This window comes from Bidens hawaiensis, unplaced genomic scaffold (genome assembly GCF_021521415.1).
Source record: "Bidens hawaiensis isolate Kalapana, Puna unplaced genomic scaffold, B.hawaiensis_p1.1 tig00020030_1, whole genome shotgun sequence".
NCBI lineage: Eukaryota > Viridiplantae > Streptophyta > Magnoliopsida > Asterales > Asteraceae > Bidens > Bidens hawaiensis.
In genome coordinates this window covers 10,816-27,754 of record NW_027493045.1, presented here as the reverse complement: position 1 = coordinate 27,754, position 16,939 = coordinate 10,816, and the positions used below count along the sequence as shown (strand labels likewise).

Below are 16,939 nucleotides of genomic sequence, written 5' to 3'. Positions count from 1 at the left end.
TTTCCGGATGCAATAATTATATTAGTCAAATGAGGCAACACAACGAATCACAGATGATCAAATACATATTAATTAGTAGCCAATGCATTCTTCTGACATTGATCATGTTCAAGATTACATTTAACCAACGTCCCAGTCTGTTTTAACAGCCAGGGTTCGGTTAATTTAGGTAAAATATATACGTAGTAATAATCACTGCATCTAAGATGCTTTACTTACATAATACAACACCTCAACACTAGTCCCTTCGGGTCCACCCTCCCCTCATCATTTCCTGCAACAATACCAAACAGAAAACCGAGAAAAATTAAATAATCTATCACCATGCATTTTAAGGTTTCGCAAGTAGCGTAGCATAGCAGTAACAATAACAATAATAATAAAGGCACCTTCGGGAGGTTGAGTGAGCCTTCTGTTTTGTGGGGAGCTCATGTCTTTTTTGAGTTGAGTCAATATGTTTTCCATCGTGTACTCTCGTTGCCAATCAGCAAGCATCAGGAAAAGAGACGGCTCCACCTGTCAAATATACGCCACCATGAAATTATTCTTGTCTAAATATCCTAAATATTATTAAGGAAAATATTACACACCACACCCGTCTCCTGGTTCACACAGGTCATGTTTATACGCGACTGAAATTTCACACTTGGTGGTTTTTCTGGATACTCATGGCTGCAAAATAGTTTCAGCTGATAGATGCGTCCTTCATGAACGGTCTGGCATGTAACATCAATGAAATTAATTAAAATAAATATGTTTGATGGTAGAAAGACATTTTAAGAAAACTAACATTAGGAGGACCGATGATTGTTCCTGTCCATGATTGCATGTATACATCATCAGCATCATCCATCCCATAGCTCACAGTTCCATCACCGATTCCTTTTTCTCCTCGTTCGAGTTCTTCTAGTAATCTAAAGCTTCTTGGAACTAGATTGAATAGAATATATGTTAAACATCATGGCCAGCAGAAGTAACAAATAATAACAGCTGACAAAAAAAAAATAATAACAGAATTTGTATATTTTCTAATTAAATTATGCAGATACTATCAATATTCTAATCTGCAGAATCATGCTAAATCCTGACTTTCGAGACCAAATAGCCTGCTTTTAAGGTTTAAAACAGAGGTTCAATCTAACAGATCTGATGGTAAAAATGGCAACCACTTTAACCGTTATAAATCCATGCTAGTGGTAAACATTTATTATCAACAATTAAACAGTAACTCTCTGCCTGGAATCAAGGCCTTACCATCCACTAGTTAAATTGTTAAAATGTATACACACACTCAAAAACTTGTATATGTTTCCATATCAAAACTAGTAACTAGCATACATTCTACAAATAGAAGAAAACTTGCTTGAAAAAAGTCACATCTTGCTTAGAATGAGCAGACATCATCTAGCATGCCACTCGTGAAAAACTTTATGAGCAGTTGAGTTTTCCAAATATGGTACTTGGCTTTCCATTAGAAGCGAGTCATAATACTCTTTGAAGAATTGTGGTTTTAACAAAACCTGACCTACTATGGCTTTTGTGCATTTACCTTTTCACAACAACCATGCCCAATTTGCAACAACTATAGTCTTAAACTCCAATCAATCATTTCATAAAGGAAATTCTGAAGTGGAGGAGAGGAACTATAATCTAACAAGTAGCAACAATAGAATAAAAATAGTCGGTCAAGATAGTTATAGGAAATAGAAAATCTTAGTGAGTCTAATAAGCCTGAAGTAGTGTTAGGATCAAACACAAACAACTCCTAACGTGAGAAGCCTACAAATAACTAGAGTAACTATTGAACTAGTTATTATTGCACTGCTTCAATGCAATTATACTCTGGTTCAAATATGTAGTGTAATAATAACTACTGGTTATTAGTAGTTTAACTAGAGTAATTATTATTATTATTATTATTATTCTACAGATTTCGAACTAGAGTATTTATTATTTTGGAACTAGAGTAATTATTCATTTTTTGTAATGTAAAGTAAACTAGTAAAGTCTAGTTATTTGTAGGTTACCTAGAGTAATTATTATTTGAAACACTTCATTCTAACACATCTAATAACCATATAACTTGCTAATCTAACACATCTAAAAAACAAATTCCATAACCTAAACAACGGAGTGATATGAAAACAAGTCAAATCGATGAGCAACAAATTATCAAATCGCATAATAATAATAATAATAATAATAATAATAATAATAATAATAATAATAAAGGAGGTTTAGGTTTAGCAGCAATTAGAAGAAGGTTACCGATAACCGTTGATCCCTCCGATCCCATTTCTGCGCCTAGGGTTTCTGGCAGGCAACAGCTTTCACTCCTCCTTTCCTTTGGGTTTTCATTGATTGTATAGGGTACGTGTTGTTATGCGTCTTGTACCATCTGTCAAGCGTATGTGGTTTGGTAATACTCACTCCCTGGAGTTTGGGATGTTGTACAATTTGATCTCAAGAGATTTGACACTTTTGGTCCTTCATGAAGAATGTTATTGTTTTCAATACGACTGAATGAATTGGGAGTCTAACTTAGCGTCAAACATTTCCTCACATCTTTGGAAAGTTGACTCTAAAGATCTTTCTAGGTTGGGGCAAAAGGAAGTATCTTGGATAAAACAACTTCCAGACAATAGCATGACAGTCATCGCGTTGTCAATAGTACTATATAGTACAAACGTCACAATCACTCAGCTACATGACAGGTGACACATACATTCTCTCCTCCTATCCGGCTATAAATAACTCTCCACCTCCAACGGTAAATCCATCTAGATTCTGGCGCGAGAATACTCTTCACACTCCGCGATTCAGTCCCTAATATTGATTCTCACGCCGAAGGGCGGTTACGAGAAGACCCACGTTTCCTTCTCGTAACGAGCTCTCGGTGTTTTGTTTTGTAGGTGATTTCACTCTCATCAGCCGAATTATACTCTAACTCTCGTGGGAAAGACTAACCTTAACCTAAGGACTAAGTAATTAGACCAAGGGTTAAACTAGTATTTCTTTCAATATTAGTTTAGTAACTTATGGACGTATTAAGTAAATTATCATAGAGCCATGTGGTTTGGCTTGGTTTGGTTTACCCTGTGTACTACAAAGCATCTTTCAGGAATATTGGTTTTAAATAATTCCAACTATGTCCTATTGGTAAATATCAGTCCTAATTTTACACTTGCCTGCTGACAGTCCCAACTATTGGTGTTTTTGTTTTTAACAGGCCGCGACTAACGGATGAGTAACTCCGTTAGTCTAATGCTTACGTGGTACACTTAGTTGTCAAAAAAAATCTACGTGGCAATATTACGTGGCATTTGATGCTGAGTAGGCAGCCTTGTTGGACAATCAATAAACACAAACTTATTATCTTCATTAGATCCACTCTTAACCCACCACCCCTGCAACCATTGCCGGAACACAAGACCACCACCATGTCCATTCCCTACAACCACCACCGGAACCCACAACCCCCACCATTATCTTATTCGTTGGCCACCAGCGGTGGAGATTCGAACAGAAATTGTCGGAGACCACCATGTTCTCCGGCCATCACCTGCAACTTTTGCTCGGCTTTTGTACCTGCAACACCCGCTCGATTTCTGTGTCACCGCCGCCACCGCCTCGTCTGCAACCATCACCGGAAACACCACCCTCTCCTACCCATTCAACTGAATCTCCGGAATTAAACTAAAATCGTCGCCGAAGATCATAAAGAAAGCGACAATTAGATCAAAAATTAGTTTGACAAAAACCTGTTCCGAATTAGGGTTAAAAAAGGGGAAATGAATGTCGATCTTGAAGGAGGCACGATCTAGACCCTAAATTAGTGTGGAGATGTATGATTTGGGGGTTGATTTGATGATTGTTGTGGGTTGATAACGATCTATGAAGATGAGAAGTTCATGTTTAGTGATAAGTCCAACAAGGCAACCTACTCAGCACCATATGCCATGCAATGTTGCCACGTAGATTTTTTTGACAACCAGGCGTGCCACATAAGCATTAGACTAACGGAGTTAGTCATCCGTTAGTCACGGCCTGTTAAAAACAAATGCATCAATAGTTTGGACTGTCAGCAGGCAAGTATAAAGTTGGGACTGATATTTACCAATAGACCATAGTTGGGATTATTTAAAACCAATATTCCTTTTATAATGGAATATTATTATAAAACCACTGTTAGCATACTTAATTATTTTAGTCATGTAAAATAAAAACTCCACAGTTGTTGGAATTGCAAGTAATTAGATGTAGTTTGCTAATGAACACTTAATAAATATTTAAAAAAAAGAGAAACCAAATCATTAATAGTTAAAATAAGTCATGTGATCATCACATGAATATTCAACAAGAAATGCGCATTGAAAACGAAAATTCCGAAAGTTATTTTAGAAATTTGTAGGTTTTCATATGCTTTCTAATTGTGGGCTGAGTAATTTAATTGACTCATGTACAACTCTCAAATTAGGTAAAGTACTATGCAGCGATTGTGGTGAGTAAATTCAGAAAAGAACAAAAGAAGATTCATAATCAAAGGAGGCTAAGTACTTAACCTCCACATGTAGAGTGTTTGCCGGGTCAAAACCAGATCGAACATAGCCCAAACCTAAAATTTCCTAAAATTCAAAACTGAAGACCTAACCGATACATGGTTGGTTAGCTTTGGTCACTCTGCAATCGTGCAGTCTCCTTGAACCGCCTAAAACATTATGCAACTCTACAGCCTAGATCAACTCGTTTTTATGATATCAAACAGATTTTCCCACAGATGTAGGAGCTCATAGCCTCATACAGTGAAACAAACCTTTCAAGCCCATGAACTTAAATTTCCATCTGATTTGGATTCAGGTAGATCAAAAGCTGACCGAAACAACTGGTAGAATCGATCGATGAAATGCTCCATTAAAGGTCAGGCTTGACAAAACGGAGTTGATACACATACAAGTGGGTATCCTACATACGCACCTAAAAGGTCTGTTCAGATACATTTCCATACGAACCATACCCATTCTCATTCCGCCATATCATCAAATCCATACCCATGGTAAAGTCTTAAATACAAACCAAACGCCACCTTGCAAAAACCATTGGAAACATAAGATGACTAGATTATTTAATACAAGAACAGTAACACATTGCAATGCCTTTAAGCCCTGTGGTTTTCAATAAAAATAACACAACCACAAAGGCCAAACATCTGGAGAAACAAATAGCTCCAACGTCCCAGCATTATCGTTCTGGAAATGGGGAAAGATAAAGCAAAAAACAACCACCGCCCATTCATGAAGTTGAACATAAAGAGTAACTGCTACGATATACAATTTACACTTTTATACCCCCCCCCCCCCCCAAACAAATACCCATTGCATGCTGAACCCTTCATAGATGTAGTTGTCCTGGACCTTTACGAGATGATCTTGAAGGAGGCCTGCTAATCTCTGCCCCAGGTGCGGGTCCCCTCACTTCTTCCGGTTTTTGTACCTCCTACAGAGAATCACATAAGTCTGGTATAAACGAACCGAGTCACTCAGTAGCTACTCGAGATCGACTCGTTAGAAGCTCGCACCAAGCCGAATGGAGTTCAGTTAATAAATGAACTCAAGAAAGAGCTACACATATCAAGCGTTACTAGGCTCACGTGCCTAAACAAGCCTATTATATATATATATATAACTTTTATGTTTCGTATTAAATATATATTTACATAATAATTATTATTATATATAACATTACGATAAAAATAAATAACCAATATCATTATGTTATATATAAAAACTACAATACGTTAGGGCACGCTCATTTAAACACCAATAGTATGTTGAGAACCACAAGAAACGCAAGTGCAGCCATCCTTTGATTTTTAAGATCTGCATATTTTGCTTCATTGAAAGATTTAATTACTGAAATATAGATGTTTATTTATCTCTCATTCTTTCTTTGATTTATCTGAATTTTTATATATTAAATAAAAATGTGTGCATATGCATATAGATGTGCATATATGCGTTTAGATGAAATACTATCAATTTTATATTTTTTAAAACGAGATCTTAAAATATTGAAATCTACATACATTTTAGTCAATTTACATAATAAATTGTACAAGAGTTGATGTGGCTATCGCAGTTCTTAACATACAATTGGTTTTAAAATAAACGTTCTCCTAATACCATATATGTGTGTGTATAACTAAATAACAAGAAAACAATGAACGAGCCGAGCTCAATATTGGGCATATATGCAGGTTTTGTAGCAAGTTTTTAAGATAAATGGAGAAGAAAGAAACCTTTGCAGAAATGGAAATGTTGCGGGACAGTGCTTGTGATTTTGAATGCAGGTGATGCTGCTGTTGTGTCTGTTGAAATCGTTGCAGCCAAGATTCAAAGTTTATGCCATTCTCTGCATTCATGCTACCATCTTCTGAGAAATGATTCGGTTGCTCCTTGTTGAAGGAATATGAAGGTACTGTCTTTAAACGAGTCCTTAAAATCTTGAATGCAGCACTTTGCTAAACACCAGTAGCACCAAGAGTAAAGATCAGATACTGTGGATTTACAGATCTGGTTTTGTATTGGATTTAATGATTAAGAGCATTCACATTGGAAAGCGTATATCATCCCAAACATATAATTTAAGAAAAAAGGATTTTATCATATTTTGCGCTACATCCGATTCCCGAAAGTATGATAAAAATATATTGACTGAATAGTGATTCCAGACTCCATACATTCATTCGATATATTTGTTGTAAGTGTAAGAAAGATAAAATATAATAAAGGATAAATAAGCATTATTTAACTGAATATGTATAAATATGAGGAATCGGATGTAGGGGGTTTTTTAAAGATAAACAAACTTTATGGAAATATAAGTTAAACTATATGGATAAATATAAGGATTCCAATGTGAATGCTCTAAATAGTTAAACCAACCTGAGGAAGTAACATGAGAAGACCATATAGAGCTTTTAACAGCAGTATATATCTTCCAGGTTCAAGAAGCTGCATGTAAGATAGAAAAACTGAATTACTCTAGAAAAGACGAAAAGGAGAGTTAATGAACCAACTGTAAAAAAAAATTCTAAGATGTATAAACAGCAGAAAAAGCACCTGTAGCCTAAGATAAGCAAAAGTGGGAGTCTCCAAGAGGTGAATCAGTTTGTCCAGCTGGACTAAAAATCTAACATTAATATCTTCCTCGGTTAGAGATTGGATAACTGCACTTGCATGTTGGTAAGCCTGTCAAAAACCAAAAGATTTTATTTAGCATGAACAATATTCTAGTAGGCTATCAGGTTATGTTATTACAACAAAAGTTCTGGGGCTTGCCTGTGCTAATAAGCAGAGGCTTATTATGGCCATTGATGAATGGCACCATGAGGAATATAGTGAAAGAAAGAAGTCTTTTCCAGCAGCATTAACTAGTGATAGTTTTAGAAGATCTCGTAGGTCAGATAACTCAGAAGACGTAAGCAGAATCAAATTCAATGCCTGCAATACGTAAAACAAAACCCGGATATGTTAAAAATAATTTTAAGTTCTTGGTCACGTTAACATTCTATAAGAATATAAAAGCTAACAAGAACCTGAACCATAGTGGATGCAAAATCCAGGTCCGCTTCCTTCTCAAGAATCTTAGAGAGCTCTCGGTAAACTCTTTCAGAATTTAAAAGCACACAAAGTCGGCGAATAATTAAAGCACCTCGCCTGAAAGAGCAAAACATAATAGGTCAGCAAAGAAATCCATCACAAAATGAAAAGTAAAAACATAAGAAATATATATATATATATATATTAATAAGCATAGATCACCTCTCTAGGAGAGTGTGATCCGTCCGGAACTTATGAACTAAGAAAACAAGAAGCTGCGCAAAGTTATATTGGTCTTTTGCTATGGCTGCATGCACCTCAAGCACCAGGAGGACCACCTGCAGAAGTACAATATAACAGTAAAAAAAACATATTTAGATTGTGATGCATATGTAATAATAAACAGATAAAGAAGCCAGACAAAAAAGAAAAGCAAGATTACCTGATCAGAGGGATCTGATAGTGACTTCAGAAGTGTGTCAAAGATATCATTCAGAAAAGTGAGAACCTGTTAAACACATGAGATCACATATGAACTTACTTCCTTAATAAAATCCCTAAAGTTGACAAGTGTAAAAGCGAAAGAGCACTAATTAACCTGATGTAAAATGACCCATTCAAATATAATTTAAACTCACTTATAGTCAAGGAACCGGCAATGCTAAAAAGTGAATAGTATAATACAATACAATACACACACATACGCATAAAACTTGTCAGCTAGTGTACACTTCTAAAAGTACAGCAAAAATAAACTGATTATTAACTCTTAAGAAAGGACAAACTAAAGAGTATAAAATTAAAAGATCTAAACCAACATGGTAACATAGGTCCATATAATGATAATTAAGTGTTACCTCTGAGCGATGTCTGTTTAAAAGGGTCGAAATCCAGTGCAATGATTCAATTCGAGTAGCCTCGTGCTCATTAGATAACTGCCTGATAGATTGATATAATAAAACAAAAATCAAGATAATATATCCAACACAAACACTCTAGTATGTTCTAAATGCATACATATTCATCACCATACTGCAAGATAACCACATCACTATAATTTTACTATGGTATTTGTTTTTATGTTAATATATTCTCAATAACAAATCATTGTAACTTTAGTGCTAAAGCCAACCTCCTCGCAATGGAGAGAATTGCTCCAACGTCAAATCCTTCAGCAGGATCTGCCTGGATTGCACGAAGCTCTTCATTTGTTTCACGGGCTACCTGATAGTCATAACTCAGTATATTAAACAAATATACAGAATATCATACCATATATATGGAAATCAGTCAAATATTTAATTCAACGCAAAAACTTTCAAGGCTGAAAACTTACAACTCGTATTTTCTCTTCTTTGTCAGCTATGCAAGGTAAGATAGCTCCCAATATATCAGCATAATAAGGCACAAGCTGGTCTCCACCAAGTTTTACAAACTCATTTATCTGCACAAGTAGCTTTCTAATCAACCCTCAACAAACATACGAACAAGTAACTCCTATAATCCCCATATACAAGTTCAACTATAAGGTAAACTATGAATATAAATCGTCATAATATCTTTCATCCTTACCCATGTTATTGCTGTCCAACGAGTAAATTCATCAGGAGCAGCTGCTCTCTGTACAAGTATTTCAGCCATGCGACCGTAGTCTACAGACTTCAAGTGTAAATATATGTGAGATTAACATTGATACGGTTTATCATATCACAAAATTTGAAATAAAAAACAGAAAGTAGTCTAACTGGAGAGTTCTTTATCTCTTGAAGGAATTCTGAAAGTGCTGAATCAGCTTGCTGTCTGATTTCAAGGCTGGAATCACTTAACATATTAAACAAACCTGGAAAAACATCATGTTAGTCAAGGACAAGTGAAGTGACAAATAGCATCCTATTAACTTTAAACTGAAATCCCTTTACCATCAAGAAAATCAGGAAGAAAGCCCAGCATATCTATGTCTGGAACACTGTCCAATACCGTAATCCATCCCACCAAAAACTGGCGGACGTAAGGATTCAACACATTCATCCGCTCTCTTAACAACGGTATAAATTCCTCAATGCTGATAAAAAGAAACAAAACTTAAATCAAAATTTCCAAACAAATTTAAAATAGAACCAAACAGGCGAACATAAAACCAAAAATAGTCACCTGAACTGGTCGCTCTCTGTAACAATGTCCTGTATCCCAACAAGTAAAACAGAAAATAAGTAGTTAGAGCCTCATAAGACATGGTCAACAGTCAGTACTTATAACGTATGATGACAATACTTGCCTTCACAAGTCTATCTAACAGATGGGCAGCACTTTGTACATTAGGATCTGAGTCAGCTGAAAGCTTACACAATGCATCAAATATCTTGTTAAAGTGAAAAATGAACTCTCCTCTAACAACCTGCAAAAGGCATGAGATTAGCTGAAATGTCTCATATCAAGAAAGCTTGATTGATGAAATTTGAATCCATTCTCACCTTTGCGATGTTGTATAAAGCTTCACAAGCATAGTAACGAACTCTGCTATCTTGATCAGAAAAAGAGTTTATCACTGGTGGTAGAATTTGCTGGCAGGTTTTTTTGAAAAGTAACAGAGAACAGAAGAATAGACATTATCAAATTAGTCGGTAATATTATGCAAAGTTCGCATTAACTAGTTACTATTAAGTAAGCAAATATATATAAAATAAAGAACGAATTCTATCATCAAGTCATGTGAAATATGCTTATGATGACAGTGTCTTTTGGAGAAAAAATGAATTATATTGATATTATAAAAACAGATCCAAATTGCAATTTTCTAATCCTTCAAATGGATTAAAGAGAAATAAGGCCATAAGGGAAACCATAGGCAGAATTATTCTTAGCAGCAGCAGCATAGAGGTTAAACCAAAGCATATATTTACTTATTTAAGTGACATTTATGGAGCTTGGTCATATACTGTTAATCCACCTCATATCAATATTTGTGTTACAAAAATATAGATGACCTGAGTTTTGAACTTTAGATATCTAAAAGGCCTAAGCACAGGGTCACCTCTAAATTTATGAAGTGCCTTGTTATAATCGCCATGAGAAATACATGCTATAGCTACCAAAAATGACTTCATTTGCATGCTCTTCACACAGCTTGAACAAGTGGCAGGCTGGTTACAACATTACTAAGCACATTAATAAAAGATGGTGGACGGATGGTTCAGACGCTGAAATATTAATTTGTCTATAAAGATATAATTAAACAGACTTCTTATTTTGGTAGTTAATATATGGCTTGCTGAAGCAACTTCTATATGGTTCAGTCAATCATGTGAAAACAAAATTCCCAAACCTATTGGTCCTTTTTCTAGGAAATAATGATCTGAAATAGCAATGATCCCTTATAATAAAGAAAACCTATAAAATTTTAGCTTACAAAAATAGTAAGGTAATTAGTACATAAACATTTTATCAAAGACATATAACTACAATATAACAGCCATAGCCTCTAATGCCTCACACAAATTAATGAATTAGTAAGAAGAACTGGAGAACATACATAGAGAACTTAATGTCTAGTACAAGTATAACACCATTATATTATGATTTCTTCAAAATATTGACCGACCTTTGTGTCTCACCTTGTTATCATGCACGAAAATGGCAAAGAAATTAACAAATCGTACCCTAAAAGCATATATCAATATTGGACACTATAAAACTAAATGTGATGGGGCTAAAAGAATTTGAGAAGACTGAATAATCTTGCACATTCACATGTAAAAGAGATGTCAAAACAGTTCAGAATTCAACGACACACTTTCAAGTAGATTTCCATCAACCAAACTTGTAAACGTCACTGTTTTATCATGAACTGAACGTTTCAGACAAAATTCTTGCATGTGCTCGAGTATAAATTAAGAAAGTTTTAGGAACCAATTACCAAACCCCAGATCCAAAGTAGACCAACCTCCATATTGATAAAGTTTTCATTAGAGTAAGCAAGTCTACATTGGTGAAGAGACAATAGGCATTTCAAGAACAACAACAAAGAATGAATCAACTTCTGACCATCATATGTAAACTGGACATGAAACACCTACAGTTGAACCAGATGGCCCTTCAATTAATTTGGAGAATTCTGCTTATGAATTTGGTATATAAGTTTAATACTTTAATCACATCTAAATAAAGCTTGTGTATGCTATAATCATATACAAATTATCTACAATGTAGACTTTGGCATGCACAGTCACTTAATGTTAAGACACTTCCTGGAACCATTACTGATTCACCTCTATAGTCTCAATTGAGCCTACCCAACTAAATCTAAATAAAAGACTGTTGTTTTAGTAATAAATAGTAAAACAAGGAATTAGCAAATAAACACAGATATACAAAAAAGAAAAAAGTAAGTTGACTGATCATCTAAGTTATTAATTGTACCCAGTTATAGACCAATAAGTCAACTTACAAAGCCACCATAGGTACCATACAAGTTACAAACTTCGTTCTTTGAAGGAATAACTAGGAGAGACTATTCACTAGCTCACGTGCATTTTCTTAGAACATATTTCATAATCTGACAAGTCCACTGTTGCGATTCATTTCAAGATCTAAGCCAAAGAGATCCTAGATTCTAGGTAATGCTTAAGGGCATTCCAAAACTAAGTCACCTCTATAATGTGCCAATATGTATGTATGTTATTCTTCAGGAACCTTAACAAAGTAAATACACAGCCTAAAGAAATACACATGGCTGTTCAGGTGAAATTAGAAACCGAATACAATCTAATAACGAAAATAGCTCACACAAATCAATCAAGAGTGACAAGTAACATCTCGAACACCAGACCATCAGCATATCATTGGGTCGTCAATCCGATTGATGTGATGACGCAGTTAGCATAAGTGATACACCGAGTGCAGAAATCTAACTAGTCACTAGTGTATCACTAAAGTTCAAACCCTATACTTGTGTAAATAAAGCATACGAAAAGGCATTGCAAGAAAGAAATGAAATAATGAATCAAAACCTCTAGATGTTGTGCAGCTTCAGAACTCAAACCAACGGTAGCTGCAGCCAAGCCAATCAAGCCTCCCTAAAAACAACACCACCAAATCATAAACAATGCAATTAATCACAACTAGTGACAGTATGGTTATACCTTTCGGTGATTGGCTTGAGGGGAGTAAGTATACTCATGAGTCAACAAATTAATGACAGCAGTAATCTTATCATGATCACCAGCAGCTGTCAATTGCTTCACAATTCCTTCAACCTAAACGCAAAACCCTAAGAAATGTAAACAATAATGGCACTTGGATAAAATAAAATAAATAAACCTCTAAGGCTGCATTCTTCCGCTTCTCGTATAGCTTATCGGAGAGGTTTCGTAAGACGACGGCCGGAATGGCTGTTAAAGGATCGGCGGCCATATCAGATAATAATAGGAAAAATAAAATGAAATGGTTTGTGTAGTCGCGGATGATAATAATTAAAGTCGTTTTCTGATCTTCTCCTGCTGGAATCGGAACATCTCCGTCATGGAATTGGAGGATCTGAATGAAGAGAGTCCGTGGCCGGAGATCTGCAAGGGTTTGTAATTGTAATTGTAATTGTAATTGTAATTGTAATTGTAATGAATAAGAAAGAGGAGTAACGCGTGATAAGTTTGGGAGTTGATCACAGACCTTTGCCAGCTTGCTTTCTTTCTTTCTTTCAACCCAAGGCCACTTATGTAAATTCCTCATAATTTTATTTTTATTATTATTATTAGCCGAGCCCAAGCTCGGCAAAGATCGAGCTTAGCTTGTTTAACTTATACTGATCTTGAGTTTGAGCTCTTCTCGTTTCAAACTATATATATAAAGCTCGAGTAGTTTTTTAAGCTATTTAGGCGTGACTCGTTTATTATTTATTAAATAATTTTTATATATTTAGAATTATTTTAATATTTTTTTCAATTATAATTTTATACATAGCATAATATATGTTTATGCATTATTCAGTTATTTTTTCATAACATTATATATTATATTAATTTATAATTGTTGAACATATAGACTTGTGAGCCACTCGGGCTCAGACTCATTTATTAGGATCGGGCTCGTTTAGGCTCGGTTTAATTGAGCTTTTTTACAAACCGATCTCAATTAGCTCGCGAGCAACTCGGCTCGTTTACATCCCAAAGTGTATAATAAGAAAATTGACATCAGACACTTTTGGAAAAAAAAAATTATTTAATAATAACAGTTCAAATTTATTTAGACGTATGCGAGTTTTACTATTATAGAGAATAGCGCATGCCGATTAGTGCCTTGGAATTTTGATATGACCAATGTTTAATAGAAATGAATTGAAATTATTATGTGTATGGCTTACGGAATAAGTAGGAGCTTATCCATTTTAATATTTTACATGTTGAATATATAAATTGTTAAGTTCTTCTCTCATCCAAAGTTCGATGCAATGTATCTCTCTTCTATATGAATGATTTGAGATTTGCTTAAGACGTTGTAGTCATCCTCCACTTGATCGAGATGTCCTTGATGATTTGCATCACCATCCCAAACAAAGGGAAGTGATGTTGATACCAACCTTAAAACAAAAATTATTCATTTTTTTTATCAAGAGCTCAAAACTTAGTTTATCCTAGAATATCTATAAAACTTTGTTTGCCATTTACTATTACTATCTGTATCATGAAATTTTTCTCATTCATGCTGCGTTTAATTATGGAGTTGCCATCTCCTTTATAACCAAACAGGCCGAAAGATAACATATCCCTTGTGGCATAATATCTCAATCCTAAAATTATTTTTTGTTGTATAAAAACATAGGATTTACCTAAGGTGTCACACAAAGTCCGTTTAAAATTCAGCCTAGGCCGTAATTGATGACAGTGATGAGGAATGAAGGGTTTGTGGTCATCATAATTTGGGATTAGCCAACTAGATGAGATGCTGATAATGATAGATGGCATTCTCTTATTTGAAATCAAAATAATAACAGCGGCAATATTAATAGGTAACTCATAGTAAATTAAGATACAATGTCACGTTTTTTGTACAACTAAATGCCATATCTCTAAAAAAAAAGTTGACCATTACATTATTATTGTATTCTTGAGTTTTTTATTTAAAGGTTTAAAAGAAAAGAAAGAGAATTGAAAGAAAAGTTAGTGTTTTTTTCCTCTAAAACTTTCCAGCCAAATATGGCCGGATTCGGAAGGAAAGTTTATAGTCATGACAATTTTACTAATTTACCCTATTTTTTCCTTCCTATCTAACTCAATAATGAGGACATTATTGTAAAGTTATAATTTTTTCCTATCTTTTCTTTCTATCCAACTCAATAATGTAATTAACACTTTCTTTTCTTATCTTTTATTTTAACTCGAGAATGTCTTTTAAATATATAATTTCTTTTCATTTCTTTCCCTATCCAATCTTATCATTTCTTTTCCTTTTATTTTAAACCCGAGAATGCAGTGGTACAAAAAATGATATATGAGGATTTAATTGAAAAAAGGTATAATAACTCATTTAGCAATTATGACAAGATTTTATTTATATTTCTATTATAGGAAACGCTTGTCATAGTTTTAAAAATATTATAAGATTATGCGGATAAAAAGTATAGCAAAGACGTGTTTTTGTTTTGAATAATGACTTTAGAATGTAAGAACTTCAAATATAAAGAAACTGATGATGTTATGTATAAAGAAACTGATGTTATGTGTGAGATTTTAAAGTTTTTTCTAACAACTTTCATTATAAGGCAAAACTAACAAGCCGCTAGAGGTCACAACAAAACAACATACAACTTAAAAGAAAATTTTACACCGAGTATGATTATTGTTGTTAGTATTGTAAGCTATTTAAGAATATCCAAATCTTTTTATGGATTGTTTTTTAAATTTAAAATTTTGATGATTTCCATAACAAAATCATAATATTTACATTATCTGTTAATTACATTAGTAACCTATTGTTTATCCAAATTATAAACAACGTATCACTGCATATACTTGGCAATTGAATGTTTAAATAAACTTAACTTCAAAAATTCAATTAGATTGCAATAACAAAATTTTAGAGTTGTTGCAATTGAACTCATGTAAAGCTTTTTCGATACTTATTCAACATTGAACATTGCTCTATATATATATAAATTTCATATAATATGTTATATTAAAAAACACCAATAGTGAGATCGGCTAGAACAAGGTGATAACTAAAAGGAATTTGTCTAATGGATAAGACAGAGGTCTTCTAAACCTTTTGTTGGATATTGTCCAAAAAAGTCAGAATATGGTGCTGGTTCCATTTTTCTTTCGTTAGTTAAGCCACCTTTTTAAAAAAGGGATTGTAGTAATTTGACTTATTTCTGGAATTTTAGAAGCGTTGAGAACAAAGAAACTATTGGAGTTATCGTTTCTCTCTAGTACCAATGCCTTCTAGATAACCTTCGCGAATCTAATAGTCCGAACTTTTTCAATATATTATTTTCTTAATTTATTTTAAATGCTTAAAGTTTGATTTGCTTAATTCAATCATCGTATATCAGTAACATATACTATCGTTTTGTTATTAAAGGATATACTAAAGCTTAAAAGTATTATACTATATATTAAAGGAGAATGGCATGCTACAGTAACGAGAGCATTTTAGTAATTTTCATAGTTTTTTTTAATTGTTATTCTTTGGTGACTGCTACAGTAATGATGGACCGTCACATTAACCTATTTTGCCTTCTTTCTTTGGTGCACGAAATTCAATTCTTTAGTATTGCATTTGCGTCTTTTTATATAGAAAAATTGGTTTTTATTGGTCCCAACTTTTTCATTTTTGCCGGCGTCGGTTCCAACTTTCATTTTGGTTGGCAACGGTCCCAACTTTAACATTCGTTTCTTCCACCAGTCCGCGACTGACGGAGCAGTTGCTCCGTTATGTTTTTGCTTACGTGTCAATCTAAGTTGTCAAAAACATCTTACGTGGCAGCCACCGTGATTTATTGGTTTATACTTATAACTTATAACGTTCTTATATCCAGATCCTTAACTCTTCAACGGCTCAATTACAATCCCCAAATCAAATCCCCAATTAATGTCCAGAACCCTAATTACATGCCACTCCAATCGATTAACAACGAACAAAGCAGCAAGCCCTAATCTTTAACAATGGATAATCAAATACGGATTTCCTTCCACACCAATGAGGCATTTGACGTTGCACCACCGATATTAAGGTATGTTGGTGGAAAAAAAACTTCATTCATGTTAGATGTTGACAAGCTTTCATACTTCGAGCTACTGGATTATGCAAAGGATTTTGGTTCATACGAATCGAAAGTTGGTCTTTGGTTG

At 34.2% G+C, this 16,939-nt stretch overlaps 2 protein-coding genes across 2 annotated transcripts; both read right to left on the bottom strand.

Annotated features, from left to right (window-relative positions):
• Positions 1-77: 77 nt before the first annotated feature.
• On the bottom strand, positions 78-2,310 carry LOC143559748 (ubiquitin-conjugating enzyme E2 variant 1A-like). The gene is made up of 5 exons (XM_077048228.1): positions 2,269-2,310; positions 791-930; positions 591-716; positions 390-516; positions 78-274 (listed from the first exon to the last, which is right to left on the bottom strand). The coding sequence occupies exons 1-5, from the start codon at positions 2,294-2,296 to the stop codon at positions 216-218; spliced, it is 480 nt and encodes a 159-aa protein (XP_076904343.1). The 5' UTR covers positions 2,297-2,310; the 3' UTR covers positions 78-215.
• A 2,840-nt stretch (positions 2,311-5,150) lies between these two features.
• Positions 5,151-13,030, bottom strand: LOC143559746 (protein VAC14 homolog). The gene is made up of 20 exons (XM_077048226.1): positions 12,915-13,030; positions 12,737-12,850; positions 12,605-12,670; positions 10,070-10,159; positions 9,874-9,993; positions 9,750-9,778; positions 9,518-9,660; positions 9,344-9,438; positions 9,171-9,257; positions 8,935-9,042; positions 8,731-8,822; positions 8,456-8,537; positions 8,041-8,106; positions 7,821-7,936; positions 7,595-7,715; positions 7,338-7,499; positions 7,119-7,247; positions 6,942-7,010; positions 6,296-6,517; positions 5,151-5,493 (listed from the first exon to the last, which is right to left on the bottom strand). Exons 1-20 carry the CDS (start codon positions 13,005-13,007, stop codon positions 5,389-5,391), a joined length of 2,109 nt encoding a protein of 702 aa, XP_076904341.1. The 5' UTR covers positions 13,008-13,030; the 3' UTR covers positions 5,151-5,388.
• Between the last annotated feature and the right edge of the window lie 3,909 nt (positions 13,031-16,939).

What these genes read in the sequence shown, in the direction of transcription:
- LOC143559748 (XM_077048228.1), bottom strand. Translation starts at nt 2,296, where the DNA reads ATGGGATCGGAGGGATCAACGGTTATCG. An exon ending in TGAACCAGGAGACGGGTGTG is followed by an intron (nt 517 to 590) that starts GTGTGTAATATT and finishes TATATTTGACAG; the next exon opens with GTGGAGCCGTCTCTTTTCCT. An exon ending in GCTCACTCAACCTCCCGAAG is followed by an intron (nt 275 to 389) that starts GTGCCTTTATTA and finishes GTATTGTTGCAG; the next exon opens with GAAATGATGAGGGGAGGGTG.
- LOC143559746 (XM_077048226.1), bottom strand. Translation starts at nt 13,007, where the DNA reads ATGGCCGCCGATCCTTTAACAGCCATTCCGGCCGTCGTCTTACGAAAC. An exon ending in TGTTAGATAGACTTGTGAAG is followed by an intron (nt 9,779 to 9,873) that starts GCAAGTATTGTC and finishes GTTGGGATACAG; the next exon opens with GACATTGTTACAGAGAGCGA. An exon ending in GCCTCTGCTTATTAGCACAG is followed by an intron (nt 7,248 to 7,337) that starts GCAAGCCCCAGA and finishes GGTTTTTGACAG; the next exon opens with GCTTACCAACATGCAAGTGC.